This window comes from Crassostrea angulata, chromosome 6 (assembly GCF_025612915.1).
Source record: "Crassostrea angulata isolate pt1a10 chromosome 6, ASM2561291v2, whole genome shotgun sequence".
Lineage (NCBI taxonomy): Eukaryota > Metazoa > Mollusca > Bivalvia > Ostreida > Ostreidae > Magallana > Magallana angulata.
This window is the reverse complement of record NC_069116.1, coordinates 5,636,016-5,655,122: the sequence shown is the minus strand read 5'-3', so window position 1 is coordinate 5,655,122 and position 19,107 is coordinate 5,636,016. Positions and strand designations below refer to the sequence as shown.

At 37.4% G+C, this 19,107-nt stretch overlaps 1 protein-coding gene across 2 annotated transcripts; it reads left to right on the top strand.

The window, feature by feature from the left end:
- The first annotated feature begins 2,409 nt into the window (after positions 1-2,409).
- Positions 2,410-18,885, top strand: LOC128188048 (uncharacterized). Of its 2 annotated transcripts, none has more exons than XM_052858830.1 (4): positions 2,410-2,553; positions 9,627-9,698; positions 10,911-17,423; positions 17,620-18,885. In XM_052858830.1, the coding sequence occupies exons 3-4, from the start codon at positions 10,935-10,937 to the stop codon at positions 17,968-17,970; spliced, it is 6,840 nt and encodes a 2,279-aa protein (XP_052714790.1). In that variant the 5' UTR covers positions 2,410-2,553; positions 9,627-9,698; positions 10,911-10,934; the 3' UTR covers positions 17,971-18,885. The 2 variants fall into 2 exon arrangements, with proteins under 2 accessions (XP_052714790.1, XP_052714789.1); XM_052858829.1 differs by having other exon boundaries at positions 9,627-9,715.
- Positions 18,886-19,107: the final 222 nt, after the last annotated feature.

The following is a 19,107-nucleotide window of genomic DNA, read 5'->3' as shown; positions in this document are numbered from 1 at the left end:
TGTTTTGACCAGTAAACATATTATGTGGTAGAGGGAATTCCGAGATGTCGTTAGTCAGAGCGAGACTGACCGTAGGTTTTCAGCGATTGTCTGAGATAATGCCAACTTGTAAAACAAATATATTTCATGCAAAAACTCATCAAAAATTAATTCCTTTGTATCCTTCATGATGAAAATACCCCTATCCCCTGGAAAAAAATAAATTATCCGTTTCTGATCCGATCTAGATAAAAAACTTCCAGCGAAAAAATATACTGTACATAGTCGTCCATATATATGTGTACCATTAATTTTAATGTTACAAATTGATTTCATATATAGGATATAAAGAACATGCATATTTCAGTATATAAATAAAACTGATAACGTCATGTATCATTTTTAAATTTTGTGCATAGAAAATAATTTGAACATCTAACGAACTGAATGTGCCATGGTCTATAGCTATTGTTGCCGGTAACAGCTAGAAGGAAATCCATATAAAAAGAAAAGAAAATGAAAGCTCTTTTTCAAAACTGTACGAAATTTATTAGATAAAAAAGTGAATTAAACTTTCTGACTGCATAAATGAATTAGTACCTCGATCTCCTTGGAAATCAAAACGCCGCTGAAATTTGATTATTAATTACATGTAAGACTGATGACCTAAAATGAATTCCTCCCTGATATATGTTTCCTCAAAAGGATCGAAGCTTCTATAAATGTGCGTCATTTTTAAAAAAATGATAACACAACCGATTTTTAAGCATGTATATATATAGTTGTTCTCACTTGAAATCCGTGTAAAACGCCTAATTTTGACAACTTTGACCAGCTGCCGAACAAATAAATTATAAGAAATCCATGCCTGTCGATCCACACCCTGGGTTGTATGTTACCAAGCCGGACATGCGGATCTTGCGTGCATAGAAGTGTAAATAACAAAAACCAATTAACACTTCATTATCTTTCAGCATGACGATTAAGGTGAATGGCTGGATGCTCAAATTTTTTATTAATATATCTGGACTATTCATTTCTTAAAATTCAAATTAGGGTTTTTGGTCACAAACTACATTATTGAGTCAAGAAACAAATCAAATGTCTAATTCTTAGGTTTAAAGTTTGAATACTTGATCCATCTTTATATCGAGCTCTTTTTCTGAAGGAGATAAGTTTAGTTTCAGTATGGCCACGACCATTCAGCCTTTTAATCTAATAATGAATTTAAAGAATTTTGTATTAACTAGAATATGACAATTCTATCTAAGCTTGTCTTATATGATCAGTCCATGCAGCAAGTCATTATGAAATATGCATGAACATTAGTGCTGCATGCATATGACACTGCTTAATGGGGGTCTGCCCCTCACCCTAATTACTTTTTCTCGCAGCAAACATTTTTCTTAAATTTACATCTAAAAAATTGAATTACCATGGAGTTTGGAGTCCCCCACTACTTTGTTTAGGAGTATGTAAAATATTGAAATGAAAACAAGGAAATTAAGATTGAAATTGAAGTTATAGTATATTACCCCCCCCCCCCTTTCCCCTCCCACACGATTCAGGATTTTGATGATTTTGGGAAGCTGTCTTTTTTTCTTATGGCTTGTTAAGATTTTTTAGATGAAACTGCCCCCCCCCTCCCCCCGCACACACACACACACACACACACACATTTTCAAAAACGATGCTACGCGCCTGTTTATGCGGGGATTTATGATAACTGCTCTGTGACACTGGAAAGCGGTTTACTGTAATCTCTTTTTTTTTTTCGTCAGTCGCTTCCTGGTGAACATGTGTAATATTCCATCACTGATCTATATTATTAAGCTAAAAGATACTTTGTGGACACATCGTGGTTCGTTTTATAAGAGATATATGTTGCCAGTCCAAACTTTAAAACAAACATTCACTGTACTGTTGAGGTCACCTTTTTATTTTGATCGTCACGCGACAATCAAAATAAAATGAGCAACTGAGTGTTTGATAATTAGACTGAGATATTGCAGGATCTTCTGCAATAAAGAAATTGAAATTAGATTGATTTTCTAGGGGAGGGGGGTTACGGTATTCCCCTATAAAGTAGGTTCCATCCAATCACTTATATGATCAGTGAGATTCGTCGAGACTGAACAATTTTGACTGATGTCTTCTCGGAATTTCGAAATTTTTTTAGTCTCGACAAATCTCGCAGGCTAAGATATTATCCCATCAGAAATCCCAGAAATAGGCCTAATGATCGATCATGGGACCAAAAAACCAACTGTCTAAAACCTTTTTTATTTTAAAGACAAAGATTTCTCTAAATAGCGAGAGTTTGTCTAGAACAAGATTTTGTATGACCATCTGCCGATCCCCTTCCGACCGCCACTTAGCGAGTTAACGACTCGCCGTCTGTGACACTTTGGACGGATGCCCAATCGATTCTGCGCCGACCTAAGCGGCCCTCTATTGTTTGCTCGCTGTAAAGTTCTCTAGAATGCAGTTGCCTTCCGCACGTGTTTCTTGGGGCGTTTACCGATGAATGACAAGAATTTTCGGCGCAATATATCAACGAATTATATCAACAATGTAAGTACTTTAAGCTTGTAATGCCTTTCTATTTACAGATATCCAGTAAGGTCCAAATTTTACGGAATTTTTGTGATCCGCTTGTCGAGGTGACTCGTACAACGCAACCAAGATGGCTGCTGTCCACTTGCATGGTTCGGCCTTTGTTTGGTCGTGACCTTCGAAATGGACTTTAATTGTCCAGATAGAGATGTACTTTCAATGTGAAAATAAATTTTGTATAATTATTCATAAACAAAAGTTCTTGTCGGGGACAGCGACTTATGCAAGTGTAAACAGTGTTTGTTCGTTCCATTGTATATATTCGTCTGTAGCAGACGCCCTCTTTGTGCGCTATCTATAGACATCGATTTGTAATCTCCCGAGTTCTACGTTGCCGAGGCCCTGTATATCGACCTTCAGTCACAAAATAGATCTAGTGTCTTGAATGTGCTAATCTCTTTCATGCATTCATGCTTTTCTAGAGTATGTAACTCTACTGGAATGAAATCAGCCTTCAGTTGCCCAACTTCCAGTTTTGCTAGGGGCCCTACACTGTCATGTCAGATTAATTTGTTGTGTACTATATTTGCTCCAAGCATGCAGTTCATGATGATGCCAACTGCCAACAATGAAAATGAAACAGGAAGGACTTATTGATACGATAGGAGGAAGAATGTATGCATGAATTAGAGATTCAGAAGAAACCCTCATGAACAATTTCTATGCAATCATGGCCTATGATCATGATGTCTCTTTACCAATTAATAAGCAACTGAAATTTTTAAGATATGCTAACCAAAATATTAATAATCCTGACCAGTTATTGTATTTGAACAACGTGTAACTGTCTATTCCTTGGAAGTTGTTTATCATGAGTTAATTGGGCAGTTGATTGTTTTTGCCAAGGAGTATTATAAATCTATTAATTGAAGAGTATTAGTGAGCTTAACTTTTTATATGCTGTGAGTTATAATGTTGACATGTCATCTTCATAATGCAAAATACATGTATTGTAAGTAAAAATTCTTTTATGTTATTACTTTAAAAAAATTTTAATATTCATATTACATGTATTCTTTATTTAAGTATTGCTCATCTACATATCTAAGTATAATGCTTATTTCTGTGGGGTATATGATAATTTGTATGCACCGCTTTGGTGTGACTGTGTTATAGGACCGATGACATCCAAAAATAAGCATTCAGTGCTTATATTTAAATTCATATCGATGTCTATTTGTATGAAGTATTTGTGTATTGTCGCTTTTAAGCCATTATATATGCTCTTAGTAAAGGATATATGAAACATACATGGAACAGCCATATAAATTATGTTATTTACATGTAGTTTGCCTCTGTGACTAAAAACAGTGCCAAAAACTTTGTCAAGAAATAATTTGTATTGAAGAAATAGAATTGGTTTAACGATTATTTTTCATACACGTGTACATATGAAATTGGTTATGTAAGTTTCAAGGTTTCGTTTAAGATAATCTTACCATAATAAATATATTCAAAACGCATGATGACATTTATATTTGATTGTGCTCATGCGCCGGGGAAAGGCTAAGTGTATTGACAGGAAATTGACATCTCTGGGGAAATACACTTTGAATGTAAATATTTTGAAGTGATTCTGAACTCTTATTTATGGACAAAATGTGTTTAAAACATAAACTCGTGTTCATTGTTTACTTTCAATGAAGACATGGTTGCTCTTATCTATTGTTTTTATACACAATTAATTATTATTAGAGGAAATTAATCACCGGTAAATGAAATCGAAAAAAGGTTATTACTGTGGAATCATTAGAATTCGTGGTGGCTCAACTTTCGTGGTTTTCTTGGGTAGCCCTTCTCCACGAATTTACATCCTCCTCAAATAGAAGTTTTGAAAGAGTTAATTTATTTTACCAAAACTAAAAACCAACACATCCACGAAATTACATTCCCATGAATAAGCGAAAAACCAACAATCCACGAAAATTGGCCCCCATGAATTTAAATAATTCCACAGTATTACATAGGGTGTACAAGTGTTTGTTTATTGGGTGGGAGTATTGTGTTACTGCAAGGATAGTGAAAAAAAATCATTATTAAAACAAGATATTAATTAAGCAAATTGAATAATAATTTTTTATAAGTGTTGACAAGTTGATTATTATAAAGTGAGTTGAAAAAATATAGAACGCTTTTGCATTTGGAGATGAGTTGGCAAGGGGACAAATAATCAGGAATTTTGCTTGACCCATTTGAAACTTCTTGTTGTTTATAAAAAGAAACAGATATAAGTTAAGTCATTTCCATGTAATGGTAGCCATACCGATGTAGATAGTGTCAGTAATAAACTACACAAACTAGTAGCTTCCAGCGTTCTGGGCTTGACTGATGTAAGTCCTAGGTGTGGATGATTTAGATTGAGGGAGAGACTGTACTGGGCAGCTATGGACATGACTCAGACCCTAGCTCAGCGTGTCAGCTGTTTTATCATATCAGACCACCAGTTAATTTAGAACTGAGCACTTTATGTGTGTTGTCAGTATACTGCAATATTGTAAGGGATTACCAAGAAAGATTTCTTGTTACAATCTTCAGTTCTTTTTATACAGTGGCACTTGTCAATGAAAGGGGGGGGGGGGGGCTTTTCAACTCTGGATGGGAGGATGGAACATTGACAAGATGTACTGTCAGTTAGATCTAATATACTTACTTTAAGTTAGTTAACTAATGCTGTAAGAAATTAAATTTGGAAACCATTATTATCCATATTATACTTGTGGTGGTGGGAGGGGGATATTTAAACTATTGGATTGTATGTTAATTACATTTACTTGATGTCACATAAGCAGGTATGCAAACTTTATTCTGGACAACCAGATATGTACATCTTGATACCTGTTTGTTATTAGCCACCTGTTGCTGTGTTTACCTGTCTTCACCCTTTAACTTGACTGGAAATGTAGAAGTCAATTTTGCAATGTTTTAAATGAATTAGGACTGAATTTTGTTTGAAATTAAAAAAAAGATAGGAAAGGAAATAAACAAATATGTTTATTTTAATGCTCTTTCTTCTCTCCTTCTCAATTTTTCTTTCTCAATGTGCACTGGTTCTTAAGTAAATGGGATTTATGCTATGAAGCAGTGTTTGAAATAACCGTCCACCCGACCGCCCGAGACGCATAACTTTTGGCATACATGTACTTGTTGATAGCTGTTTGTTATCAGCCACCTGTTGCTGTGTTTACCTGTCTTCACCTGTCTTCACCCTTTAACTTGACTGGAAATGTAGAAGTCAATTTTGCAATGTTTTAAAATTGAATTAGGACTGAATTTTGTTTGAAATTAAAAAAAAACTCTTCCATCATTGTCCAAGATAGGAAAGGAAATAAACAAATATGTTTTTTTAATGCTTTTTCTTCTCTCCTTCTCAATTTTTCTTTCTCAATGTGCACTGGTTATTAAGTAAATGGGATTTATGCTATGAAGCAGTGTTTGAAATAACCGTCTGCCCGACCGCCCGAGACGCATAACTTTTGGCACGGGCGAACACATTTGTTTGTACGAGCGCCCGACTGGACGTGGATATTTTTTTTAGCCAAGTGTATGTAATATCATTATCAGGGTTTTAAGAATTTTTGACTGATTCTTGTCAGACTATCGCTTTCCCTGTGTGGTCAAGACAGCGTTTAGCTCACGTAGAATATGCTTGACACTCGAGCATGGCGAGGCAATCGCAACATCTCGGACCTTACCGGCAGGCTCGGAAAAACACAAAAGGCCCGAGAAGTTGCGATTGCATGGCGAGGCAGAGTCCACAGACATGCTAATACAGAATAATCCTAGCGACATTTGTCAAGACTGAAAAATGTTGACGTACATGTACGTCTCTTCCGATTCATAGACCAGTGTGACACACAGATTCGGTAAAATTTGTACAACTTCGGCCAGTTGTTCCGATCGAAATATGCTAAAATAATAATCAACTGCCCGCTTCAATTTTTTACTTTAAACATCATTTTAATTACCTAGTAACATAAAATGTTAATTTTCTGCAGTTAAATGGTTTAAATCCCACAAAATATGAACTTGTTTATTTTTTTCAATTCATTTCCACATGCAGAGATTCGGAAGAGTCGTCTGTCAAAATGTTTCAGACTCGACATATCTCATAGAGATTTGTGGATGATAAAAGAACAACTTAAACAACATCTTAATGACGAAACAAAATTGAAAAACAGATTTTTGAATATTTTACATGCAAATGAAAAATGTCAACTATTTTCTCCGGGCTGGTTGAATTTTAACAGGGCTGACAACTTATACTAGCTGTCAGCCCTGAGTGTCTAATGTTTTGGCGAGTTTAAAACACTGTATGAAGATTAAATTTCATATATTTGCAATGCATAATTTAACCTTATTGGGATTCTAGAACACTTGTTAAAATTATAAAACATCTTCAAAAGAATTATTTTATTAAGATTTTATATTGAAAAAGAGATTTTTAGCTCATTGAAATGAAATCCAGAGAGCTTTAATATGCTTTTTGTCTCTGCATATCTGTGTTATTACTGGTCCTTACTAATCACCAAACTTGCTTGGATGATGCATTTGGGAATGCTTAAAAGCTTAAGTTAGATGGTGTGGATGCGGAATCTGAAATTATATTTTAAGCAGGTTTAAAAATTTTTGGAGCAGGTGCTCGTGATGGCCTCATGGACAGAGGATGCGTCTTGTGATACTTCTGCACTTGATAGGCTTGGATGCTGAAACTGAGCTATATGTTTTGGATGCTGGAGAATTTTTTTTGTTCTCATATCTAAAAAAAATACTGGACCTAAGATCAATTTTTACTTGAATGGTCAATTAAATTATGTATATGAAGTACAGAGGTACTCGGGTAGCTTCTGCAGCTTGATCTTGATTAGCTGATAATTTAGTTATCAGGTCAAAGTTTTTTTTAAGCAATCGAAGTAAATTAAAGACTTAGAGTTGGTCCTAACCCATACAGATATGCATATTTTATGTAACTTTTGATGTTCAGTGTCGTAATAGCTCCATTATCTGCATGCTATAGCAGTATTTTGGTCTGAGCTCCCCTGACCATCTGTCAGCTTTTGACTTCCAGATCATCACATTTTACATTCAGGTAAGGCTAAGGGCAGGTGAAAATTGGGGAGAAACATGAGTCACTCCACATAGGCCTCTGGAAAGGATGATGTGAAATATGACACCCAGTAAATTGACACAATTAAAAATTCTACAAATTTCGTATTCGAATACATTGCACTTATTCTTTGACATGTATTCAGTGTAACAAGGAATGGTTTCACATTAAGGCCATGGGGTACAAAGTTTACATGCAGTCTCCATACACTTATAGCACTACCTCACATTTGAAAGCCCTGAAAATACATGAACATTGATTGAAATCAGGTACATTTTGCACCTTTGAATGGTCAGATTATTTTATAATAATCTATCTCGCATGTAAACATGTAAAGATGTATCTTGCTACACTCGTATCATTATTTAAATAAAAATCCAGTTAGCCTTCCCCATTATAACAGTTGGCTGTTGTTTATTTGGATTGAACGTACTTGACCAATGTTACAATATGTGGCATGTGATAAACATGATAAGAGTGTTTGACATGGCTGTATATATCATTTCATCATTCTATGTTGAGACATTATTTTACTAATTTTGACTGCATATTTGTGTAATAATTAATCTACTAAGGGATGGACTAGATGCTGTTTTTACATGCAGTCAATACAGTTCTTGGCTTTCATGTACACTTCATATGTACATGTATACAGTGGACTAGACTGAGTATGATTTGTTGATTGTTGAGATGTAGAGTTAAACTCCTTTATGTAGGGTAGACTCACAGGGTATAGAAACTTGATAGTTTCTAAATGTGTTCAAATGTTAATGTCGGGTTGAAGACCTTCTTCAACACCTCTATAGACAGATGTGGCTTGTCAGAGAAAAGCAGCTGTCAGCATTTTCCTGTTCAGTGAACCTAGTGGCTAAATTTCTAAAGCAATATTATTATCATCCTATTCTGACAACTTTGAATGGATCATGCAGTTTTTTAAATACTAAATGTAGTGGTACATGATTGAGCTATGAGTCTCTTAATTCACAGTAAAAAAAAAAAGTGATTTCCTTGGGGTGTATTCCTTTTTTGCACATAAAACAGATTATACAGAAAATTGAAGTTAAATTTGTATTAATTTTTTATAATAACTGAATTATTCATTAACCAGGTTTTCCAAAGAAATAATCTGGTTATTGAAATGGTGAAAATGTGGGTGGGCGGATGGATGCCAATCAGGTACCCCTATTGTATGGATAACTGCTCCTACAGTTTTAAAGATAGGAAGTTATTGGTTCGCAGAACAATTGTGCATATATCAGAGATGTGCATATTTCTTGGATTTTGATTTTTGATAATTTATGAGGAAAATAACTACCTGTCAGTGTCAAACATAGTTATTTTTTGGCAAAATATTGCATATAGGGTTTCCCTATTGTATGAATACAGACATTTGAAATTGAGTGTTATCGAGCAAAGATTTTAGTTTGAACCCAAAGTCAAACAAATTGAGAAACACAATATTTCATTGGACAATCTATTTTTAGTCCAATGTAGAGAAAATCAAATGTTATATTGACCTAGGTCACGTGCAGGTGAATATAACATTTTTTTTCCTCGATAGTTGGATATTATTAGCCAATCAGAGAGCTAGGAATTAAATTATATTTTAACATAGAATACATGTATTGCTTATGAAGTAGGAGTTCCAAATTTTCCAAAGTTCAATGCAAGATTTAATTGCTACTAATATTAACAGTGCTTCACATTTCATCCTGATCTTCTAAAACAATGTGCAAACTTTTATTTAATCAAGGTTCTGACAGTATTGATAACCATTAATTTTTAATCTGTATCATGTTTGGTCGACAATGTGTTATACAGGTAGGCTGTTAGTAATCTGTATACATTCAATATCAGATGTTTATAATTTGGCACCGTTCAGATTTTAAAAGTAAAAATTATACTAATTTGTTATATTACTTTGCAGAGTGGAGAGAAGAGCATTCAATGTCATAGTGAATTGGTTGAACCACAGTCCTGAAAAACTACTCCAAATCAAGTAAACTATAGTCCAAGGTAATCAACTATTTAGTTTGTTTTGTTATTTCTCAAGGCTTTTTTTAAGTGTATACACAATTATCTATGGTCTGAGATCAGAGAGAGAGAGAGAGAGAGAGAGAGAGAGAGAGAGCTTGCATAATGATGGCATTATAATGGCAATTTACTATCAATTTACAATTACATGTACAGGTATATATCCATGTTTGAAGGGGATTTTTTTTACCATTTTACATCTTAGTCCATAAAATATAATGTTTTAATTACATGATTCTCAGGCCGTATTTTCTGGAATAGTTGTGGCAATGTGTTTTATGTCATAAAAAAAAATGCTCAAATCAATATGTTAGTTTGATTTTAATGCTGATTGAAAAATGACTTTTGAAAGCATTTGAATGGTTACCTTACCATATCATTGACAAGTACAGACTACTGGTAGTCTGTTTTCAATTTATTTACCCAAACTCAATGAAATCATTTTCTTCAAGAAACCTTATAATTATGAGGTTGAGAGAGCTGTCTGTGAAAGCATAAGTCGAAATACAGCATGGAACAATTCCACTGTTTAATCAGATTGGCAACTAAGAAATTGATTTTTTATGCCCTAATCTGGGTGAGACAGTGTCAGCTTATTAAACTGCATACCCATGCAGTTTATATGAGAATGAATTCTATAGCCATTGAATTCACTTTATAATTCAGATTATTATCATTAGATTTTTGGACAAAATGTTGTCACAGATAATTTTAAACATAAAGTTAAATCAGACTGATACATATTGTTGGTGCAATCCCTCAGCTTAAATGGTTTTAAAAGAAATGCAGCCAAAGAGAAGAACTATAAGATAGAAATGATTAAACATGGCGTCATTTAGGCAATTATTTGACATACCAACAGGAAGGAGGAAGATTATTCTGACTACATGTATTATTCAGAAGCAAGAATACATACCGTTATTATTAATTGTGGTGTTAATCCTAAATCTCACACAGACTAATTTATAACAACATGGATTAAGCAGCAATGATCGGATATTGGCTAAACAGTGAGGACGTGTGGTTCAGAATGTTACAAATTTATATCAAATTAGTCTTAGACCACTATCAGTATTATGATTAAAAAATACAATTGGTTTAATAGTACTCACTAAGAAAGATTTTTAATCTATTTACTGAGATATTTGTTCAAAACTCTCTTTTTTTCACTTTCCAGGTGGACAAAACGGTAGGAATAGACATGGGAAAAACCAAACCTGTAAATCTCCCCTTGCACAAGTGTGACTTGTGCGAGTTTGCCACCAAGAACATCTATATCTTTAAACGGCACAGAGTAAGATGCAAAAAGGAAAGGAAAAAAACAAAGGGCAAAGCGAAGACGACAATTCCCATGTTTGCTTCAGCTGCAACTGCTAAAGGAATCACCATTTCAAGGATACGACCCAAGGACTCTGATGGTCAGTCTTCTTCCAAACCAGACAGAAAGGGCAGCGTGAACCCTAGCCCAGCTGTCCCAGGGAAAGCTAAGAACAGGAGTTATTTCTGTACAGATTGTGGATTTAGCACCGGAAAGTCTAAAGCTTTTTTGTTTCACCAAGTTGAGGTTCACAGTTATGTGCAGAGCATATTTGCTTGTTCCTATTGTGAATATTGCTCAAGATTTAAGCAGAAAATCAAGAAACATGTCCAGATGGTGCACAAGACAGACATAGACTCTGCGGACATTGTGACTTTGTATGAGGGGAAAAGTGGCAGATCCTCTTTACCGAAATCCCTGTCCAGTGGATCCCGAGACTCACTGGAGGGTCCCCCCACCATGGTCAAACCAAGCAGGAGCAGTAAGGTTATACCAGTGTCTAAAGGGAATGTCAGGTCCACGGGGGATGGGGACAACAACATTCAGGAAGTGGTCAGCTCCACCGGGCACGTCAACTTTAAATGTAGGAAGTGTGCTTTCAGTAACCCAGATAGGAGCTATGTGCAACAGCATGTCAATTCCAGTCATTTGAATGCAAAACAGTTCTCTTGCACTCTGTGTAACTTCACAACTACCAAGAAAATAGAGTTTTTTGCTCATAAAGCTGAACATGGCAATGCTGTAGATCAGGGGAAAGGACAGAAAGACAGAGTAGAACGAATGACTGCAAACAGCCCACAGATTGATGCAGAATTCTCAAGCTACTATGGGGATACAAGTAGCCATGGTGATGGTGAATATGATCAGGGTGACCCAACTGACTACCCTGAGGATATGGAGCATAACAGAGCAGCAACCTTCCAATGTGAGGAGTGTGACTACAGCACAGATTTTAAGCCCAATTACGACAGACATCGAAATAACCACACTAATTCTTTTGCCAACAAATGCAATTTCTGTTCATTTTCTAGTGATAATGACAGAGCCATCATCAAACATATGGCCACCAGCCACTCCAGTATTGATGAAGACATCACTGTGGTGATCCCTCATGCTCCAGAGGAAGAGGATGAAGCTGCTGTGGAAATAGATACCACACGAGGAACGATCGATCAATCAAACCATGATACTATGGACCAGTCACAGAGTGATTATGATAGGAATGACAGCTTGGAAACATCATCATCTGCAGGGATTGAACCAAAAGAACATATTGTTGCCAAGTACAGCTACAAACTGCAAGCACCAGATGGAACCTATGCCTGTCCCTGGTGTGGCCTTAAATACAAGAGGTCCTGGGATCTGGACAGACACATGAAGCTGAAGCACAACAAGAGGATGAAGAACCACTTGTTACAGATGTTACAGGAAGAACAGAATGACAGCCTAGAGGCCATGGAGGACATGTCTTACCAGGATTCAGATTCTTCCAACCTGAACAGTAGTGAACTGTCAAACCAGATGCCTTTCACTGCAGAGGACCTCAAATGTCAGCAGTGTAGTTTTGTGGGAAAATGTCCAAGGGATGTCAAGAAGCATTCTGTTGTGCACACTATAGAGAAACGGTACAAATGTCCTGAATGTTCCAAGCAGTATAAATATGTTGGAGACCTGAATGTGCATTTAAGAAGGGATCATAAATTGGAGCCATCGAATGTACCTATTTTGAGAGTTCCCATGATCCCAAACAGGAAATCTTCTCCTGCCATGTTTAAATGCCCTTCGTGTTCATTTGCATCTCCGTGGAAATCAGAATTGGACCGTCATTCTAAAAAGCACAAGGACGATAAACCATTCTTGTGTAACTACTGCAACTATCAGTCCCACTGGAAAGGTGACATTGGAAGACACATGTTCAAGCATCATCCAGCAGTCATGGCAGATGGAGCCAAAATTGAGGATGTTATCACCATCTTGGATGACAAGTTGAAGGACAAGGAACGACGTTCCAGCCTCGGAGATGGAGACAGTGATAGTGGAAAATTTGCATACGACATGTCAGATGACAATGAATCGTATCTCTCTGATCCCAGCCTGCAGCAGAGCGATATGTATGGACATTTGGATAACGATAATGAAGAGAGCAATTTTAGCTCCAACACCGAAACATCATTTGGAAATATAGATGGAACAAGTTCTAGAGGAAACTCAAGGAGTGTGTCTCCATCTCCCTCCAAGGACGGGGTGTTTAAATGTGAGTACTGTCCCTTCATTACGAATGCTCCCTCTAAGCTGTCGGCTCATGTGTCCACACACACCAATCTGAAGCAGTACATGTGTCCCGTGTGTGGTCGGCGGGCTAACTGGAAGTGGGACATTCGTAAACACATCAAGCGAGACCACCCAGACAGTGATCTGGATGTTGTGAAGATGAGTGAGCAGGAAGCGGAGGCCACTATCAAGTCATACATGGACACTATGCCTGTGGTAAGAAGAGAACACCACCTTAATTTTGACTCCACATCTAAGGAGAACAAAAAGAATTCTGAGGCTTTCAGTCCAAAGTGGAAAGGCTACAAGTGTGGGGCATGTGGTTTTAAATCCAGCATGCGTTGGACGGTCAGCCGACACATAAGAACTGTCCACAATGGTAAAGCTATTGATATTATTTATCATGGAGGTGATGAAGATAGCAAGAATAAGTCTGGCAACTCTGCATCAGCTTCAAATACACCAGAGAGCAATAAAACTGAAAAACCTTACATGTGTGCTGAGTGTGGAAAGAGATGTGCTTTCAAAGCTGATGTGAAAAAGCACTATCATTACATTCACCCATACATGGATGTGAAGATAATTTTCATTGAAGGTTCTAGTGGTACATTGCTTTCCCCTGATGAATTGAAACCCAAGTCACAGAACAAATTGGAGAGACTGTCTAAACTGAATCCTGCAGAGGCCCATAAACCCTTCCGCTGTGGAGAGCGCAACTGTGAGAAACGTACTAACAGTCAAGGTGACCTCAAGAGACACTACAGCTTCATTCATCCAAATGCAGAGATCAAATTCTACTACAAAAATGAAACAACTCCTAGAAACATTGATGATCCTTTGAATGGAAAGCCCATGCCAACTCCTCCAAACAAACCCCTTGGATCAGCCAATCCCAAAGTGTTTGGCTACATTAAGCCATTTAAATGTTCTGCTTGTGGTCATCGTTCCAACTGGAAGTGGGATTTAAACAAACACATGAGGATGAAACATCCAAACACTCATGCTTCAGTGATAACCATGGATGAGGGAGAGGCCAAAGCCACCTACCATGACTACATGAGAAAGCTGGCAGCAGCAAACCACTGCTCTCTCATCAAATCTGAAGAAAAACGGCCAGCAGTCATTCCTGAGAGAGAGAAACAAGGAAAGGAAAAGATACCATCAAGAAGTGTCTTTAGACAGTTTAAGTGTTCAGCTTGCCCTTACAGATCTAACTGGAGAAGTGACCTAGCTCGTCACATCAAGAGAAAACATGGACCACTCAGAGCCAAGATTGTTTTGTTGGGAACTGAGGAAGCTAAAAAGTCCCTGACAGAGTATGATTATAATCCAAGGAATCGACGAAGAAAAATAAAAATGAGAGAATCTGGAAGGATTTGGAAATGTGCAAAGTGTAAATTTTGCAACAAAGACAAGATTCTGGTCATGAAGCATCTGTCTACTCATGGTGTGAAGGCATACAAGTGCAGTGAATGTGGCTATGCAACCAATTACAGAAGCTCAGCTTTCAGACACATCAAGGCCAAACATCATACAGAAAGTATGTCAATATGTAAAGTCTCTATCAAATATATCAAGGACTTCAAGACGGAAACCATTTCAAAGATAGAGGAAGACTTTTCAGATGAAGTACAAAATGAGTCTGATGAAAATGAATACATGTCAGATGGGCAGAGTGACTCTATGAGATATCTTGAGTCCTTCCGATGCAAACTTTGTACGTTTCAAGCAAACTGGAGATCGTCTGTGTGTAGACACATTCGCCAGACTCACAAGACAAAGGACTATTCCAACCTTATAGACATAGTCCACAAGCATTATCAGCCTGAGGAGAAGAAACGAACAAGCTCCACATCCTCCGACAAAATGCAACCTCCGAAAGATGAATTCAAGCCTCCAGTTGACCCTAAAAAACACAAGTGTACTATTTGTCCATACAAGACAAGTAAACAAAACCTGCTTCATTTCCACATGAGTTGTCACAAACCTCAGCCAGGTGCCCAGCAGGAGAAGTGTAAATTCTGTCCATACTATGTCGTTGCAAAACGTCTGCTTCACCAGCACATGCGCCTCCATCTCCAGGACATGTACCTCAGACAGAAGGAGGCAGCCTCCATTAAGTCCACACCCACCAAGAAGATGTCCATGTTCCCTCCCCAGTCACCCAGTGGAACACCAAAGAGGTACAAGTGCAACATATGTCCCTACACCACAAACAGCAAGAATGACTTCCTCTATCACAAGCAGTTTCATCGCCAGAAGTCCACCTCAGAGTTCAAGTGTGATTACTGTGACTACTGGGTCACTCATAGAAGACTGATCAATCAGCATATGAAGATGCATGAGGCAGCAGGCCATTCCCCTGGTAATGTCAGCCCTGTGTCCTCTTCTCCATGTAAATCTGACATCACAGAATCCAGTGCTATACAAGACACAGTTACATTAGCCATGTACAAACAACGTATGATTTCTTCCAAAATAACTCCAAGTATTTCACAAAAACCAGCCATGTCACCGATGAAAATTGCATGCTCTGTTGGAAATAGGCCAGGATATGCTCTGAAGAATGGTGTGTACAGGAAGATGCATACTTGTGACAAGTGCCCTTACATGAATCTACGTCTTAGAAATTTGCGCCTTCATCAGCTTATGCATGGGTACAGAAAGTCCAAAAATCTCCTTCTGAAGTGCCCCCACTGTGATTATTATGTGGGATCTAAGGGATTGCTGTCCCATCATCTGAAGGTTCACCAGCCTAGCTACAGAGCAGACACTTCTATGGACCTGTCAGTGGAGATGGAGAATGGAGAAGAAAATACAACCATGCTGGAGGAGATGGATGACACCAGCTCAGATGTAGGAGAAATTTCCTATGATAATAAAGTAGACTCTTTGTATGAAATCGCCCGCTGGAAAAAGTACAGCTGTGAGAAATGTCCATATGCCAGTGCAAAGAAGTCCCACTATGAACGTCATGTTGCCTTGCATGGCAGTAAGCAGAGGTGCCAGTGTAAATACTGTGACTACAGTGTACCTTCCAATAACTTGCTAAACCAGCACCAGAAATTGCACATGACTCCAAACCAGAACCTGCTGGCTGTACAATCCCTCTCCAACCTGCAGATGCTATCTGATGTTCCTGCTGATGTAGCTTTGTCCAGTGCCTTGCCACCTCTTGACAAGAAAGGAACTTTTTCTGTCAGTGTTACACATGACCACATGGACTTGTATGAAAACTCATCAGAACTTGATATAGAGCCAAAGAAATTGTATCGATGTGACAGGTGCCCCTATGCTAATGTCAGAAGAGACCATCTTCTAGCTCATTTGAAATTCCACATGATCAAGAGTGAGCTTGCGTGTCCCTATTGTGATTACTCAGTATCAAAGCAGCATCTCCTGACCCAGCACATTGGGGTTCACTTCTGTCCTCTACCTGAGCTCTCGAGCTGGCTCGCCCAGAATGGTGAGATGGATCGAGTGAAACAAACAAAGAACCCAGATCTCTCAGAGGCTCTCTTTGTAGCTGAACTTTACCGAGCTGATGGATGTGGCAAAATAAATACAGCAGATACCAGCAATGAAGACGCTGCTAAAGCTGCTCCAGAGTCAGTAGAGGAAGAGAAAGGGGAGGCTGCAGGTGAAGAGATAAAGCCATCCTCCGGTGAAGAAAACTCTGCAGAGGCCAAGGAAGCTACTGAAAGTTGTGCTGACAAGAACAGAGAAGGAGATATAGAACCAGATCAGACTGGTATCAAAGCAGAAAACAAGTCAACAACTGAAATGAAAGAGATTCAACCAGTGAATGACCAAGGCACAGACAAATTAGAAAATAAAGCAGAAGAGAACCAGACTGATGGTGAAATTCATCAGAAACCTGATAATGATAATGCCAATCAGCAAAATAACCAGACTAATTTAGAGAAGACAGAAGAAAAAGACGGTGAAGTGAAACAGGAGGGCAATGAGACTGAAGCAGGACACAGCGTGACAGAACCAGATAGCAATGAATACATCTGCCAGTACTGTGAGAGGGAATTCTCGGCCTCAGATATTCTTGTCAAACATGAAATGCAGCACTTGGTTGGAAACAACTATGAGGTTTGTCAGCAGGCCCAGTCTTTTTTTAAAAAATATTAATATTTTTACTTTTTAAAAGTTAAAGTATAGTAAAATTGGTTAATTTAATAGAAAAGAATTCTATGGGTATGTTATGTGTATATAATAATTTGCAACTGTAAATATTGCTTTTCCTGATAGTTCTAAATATACATTTATCTATATTTTTATATTTCAGGAGTACCTGTCCCAAGTCCAGTTGCTGGCTGAACTGAGTGAAGAGGAAGAAGATCTTCTTGGTGAGGAGATTTCTGATGTAGAGATGGAAGAAGATGAGCCAGAAGTGGAGGAAGAAGCTGAGAAAGTGGTGGATGATGTTAAGGGTGAGGGAGTGGATGATGGACAGGGTGATGTGGATGATGGACACGAAGAGGTGGATGAGGAGGTCTCCTTCAAGAAAGATTCCACCTTGGATAGTACGGAGGACCTGATAGAAGGTGTGGATATGGAGGTGGAGGAAGGTGAAAAGATGGAGGAAAATATGGTCCATGAAGACACAACGGAAGTAAACACAGAACAAAGTGGTTAGAAAATTGGCACAACTGGGACTCTGGAGTGTGAACTAAGCTCTTATATCGAACAAATTACTGGGACTCTGGAGTGTGAACTAAGCTCTTATATCGAACAAATTACTGGGACTCTGGAGTGTGAACTAAGCTCTTATATCGAACAAATTACTGAAGCTGTTATCAGTGAAACTATTTATGACACAAATATCATGTGTACTTGATTATTGTGAAAATTGGTATTGTATTACAATCAAAATTGTAGCTTACATTGCATAGATTTATACTTGGAGACTTGCTATCATGATATGAATTTTAGCATTTGATAAGTGATAGCAAAGACTTTTCGATGTTGTTGTGTATCACTTAGTGAGATTTCATTTTTATGAATTTTCTCTCTTCACAGTTCTCATTCGATTGGTAACAACTGCCCCCCCCCCCCTTTTACTTCTGAAGTCAAGAAGAGAATTATTATGGTAAACCTTGTGCAGATGTGTTAAGTTTTTTTTTTATTGACCTTAAAGTATAAGTTACAGTTGTAACGATAATGTTCTTTGTAAAGATTTTTTGTGAAAGGGAGGAGTGACTGTAGTATCTATGGCAGGTTTTTCCATTTTCCAAAGCTGAAATAACCTTTATCATCATTATGCATTGCAGTTTTTCGGGAAAAAGAACTGTATCTCTAAAAGGTTGAACATCCCTGTAAAACCTGTGATGGAATTTATACATGTATATTTTTTATACCAAAATTTATACTCCACTTATAGTTCTTTTTCTTGTATACAACGCTATTTATTTTAAATGAAGTGAATTTGTTGCCTGTACATTCTTTTCCAAATATAATGGAAAAAAAGAAGAGTGTTTTTGACATATTCGAAGCATACAAAAGTGCAAGTATGTTTATATTTAAACCATAAGTAATAAAGGGTTAAAATTTCTATGGTTTGCTTTTTTTACACTGTACCTGCTTCATATTTTTTGCATCTTGAACATACTGAAATTACATAAACATTAGTTTACTCTGTATTGTAACTATAGACAGCTGTACATTGTCCAGTATTGTACTTGCATTTGTTTGAAACATAGTTTTATAGTGTACTACACCTTATAGGCAAGCCTAGAAATCTTGTTCTAGATTTCTCCCAATTTTGATGCAGCTG

Bases quoted from the DNA above. Each gene is read 5' to 3' on its own strand.
- LOC128188048 (XM_052858830.1), top strand. From the start codon at position 10,935: ATGGGAAAAACCAAACCTGTAAATCTCCCCTTGCACAAGTGTGACTTG. The intron at 17,424-17,619 runs GTTTGTCAGCAG...TTTATATTTCAG, and splicing joins TGGTTGGAAACAACTATGAG to GAGTACCTGTCCCAAGTCCA.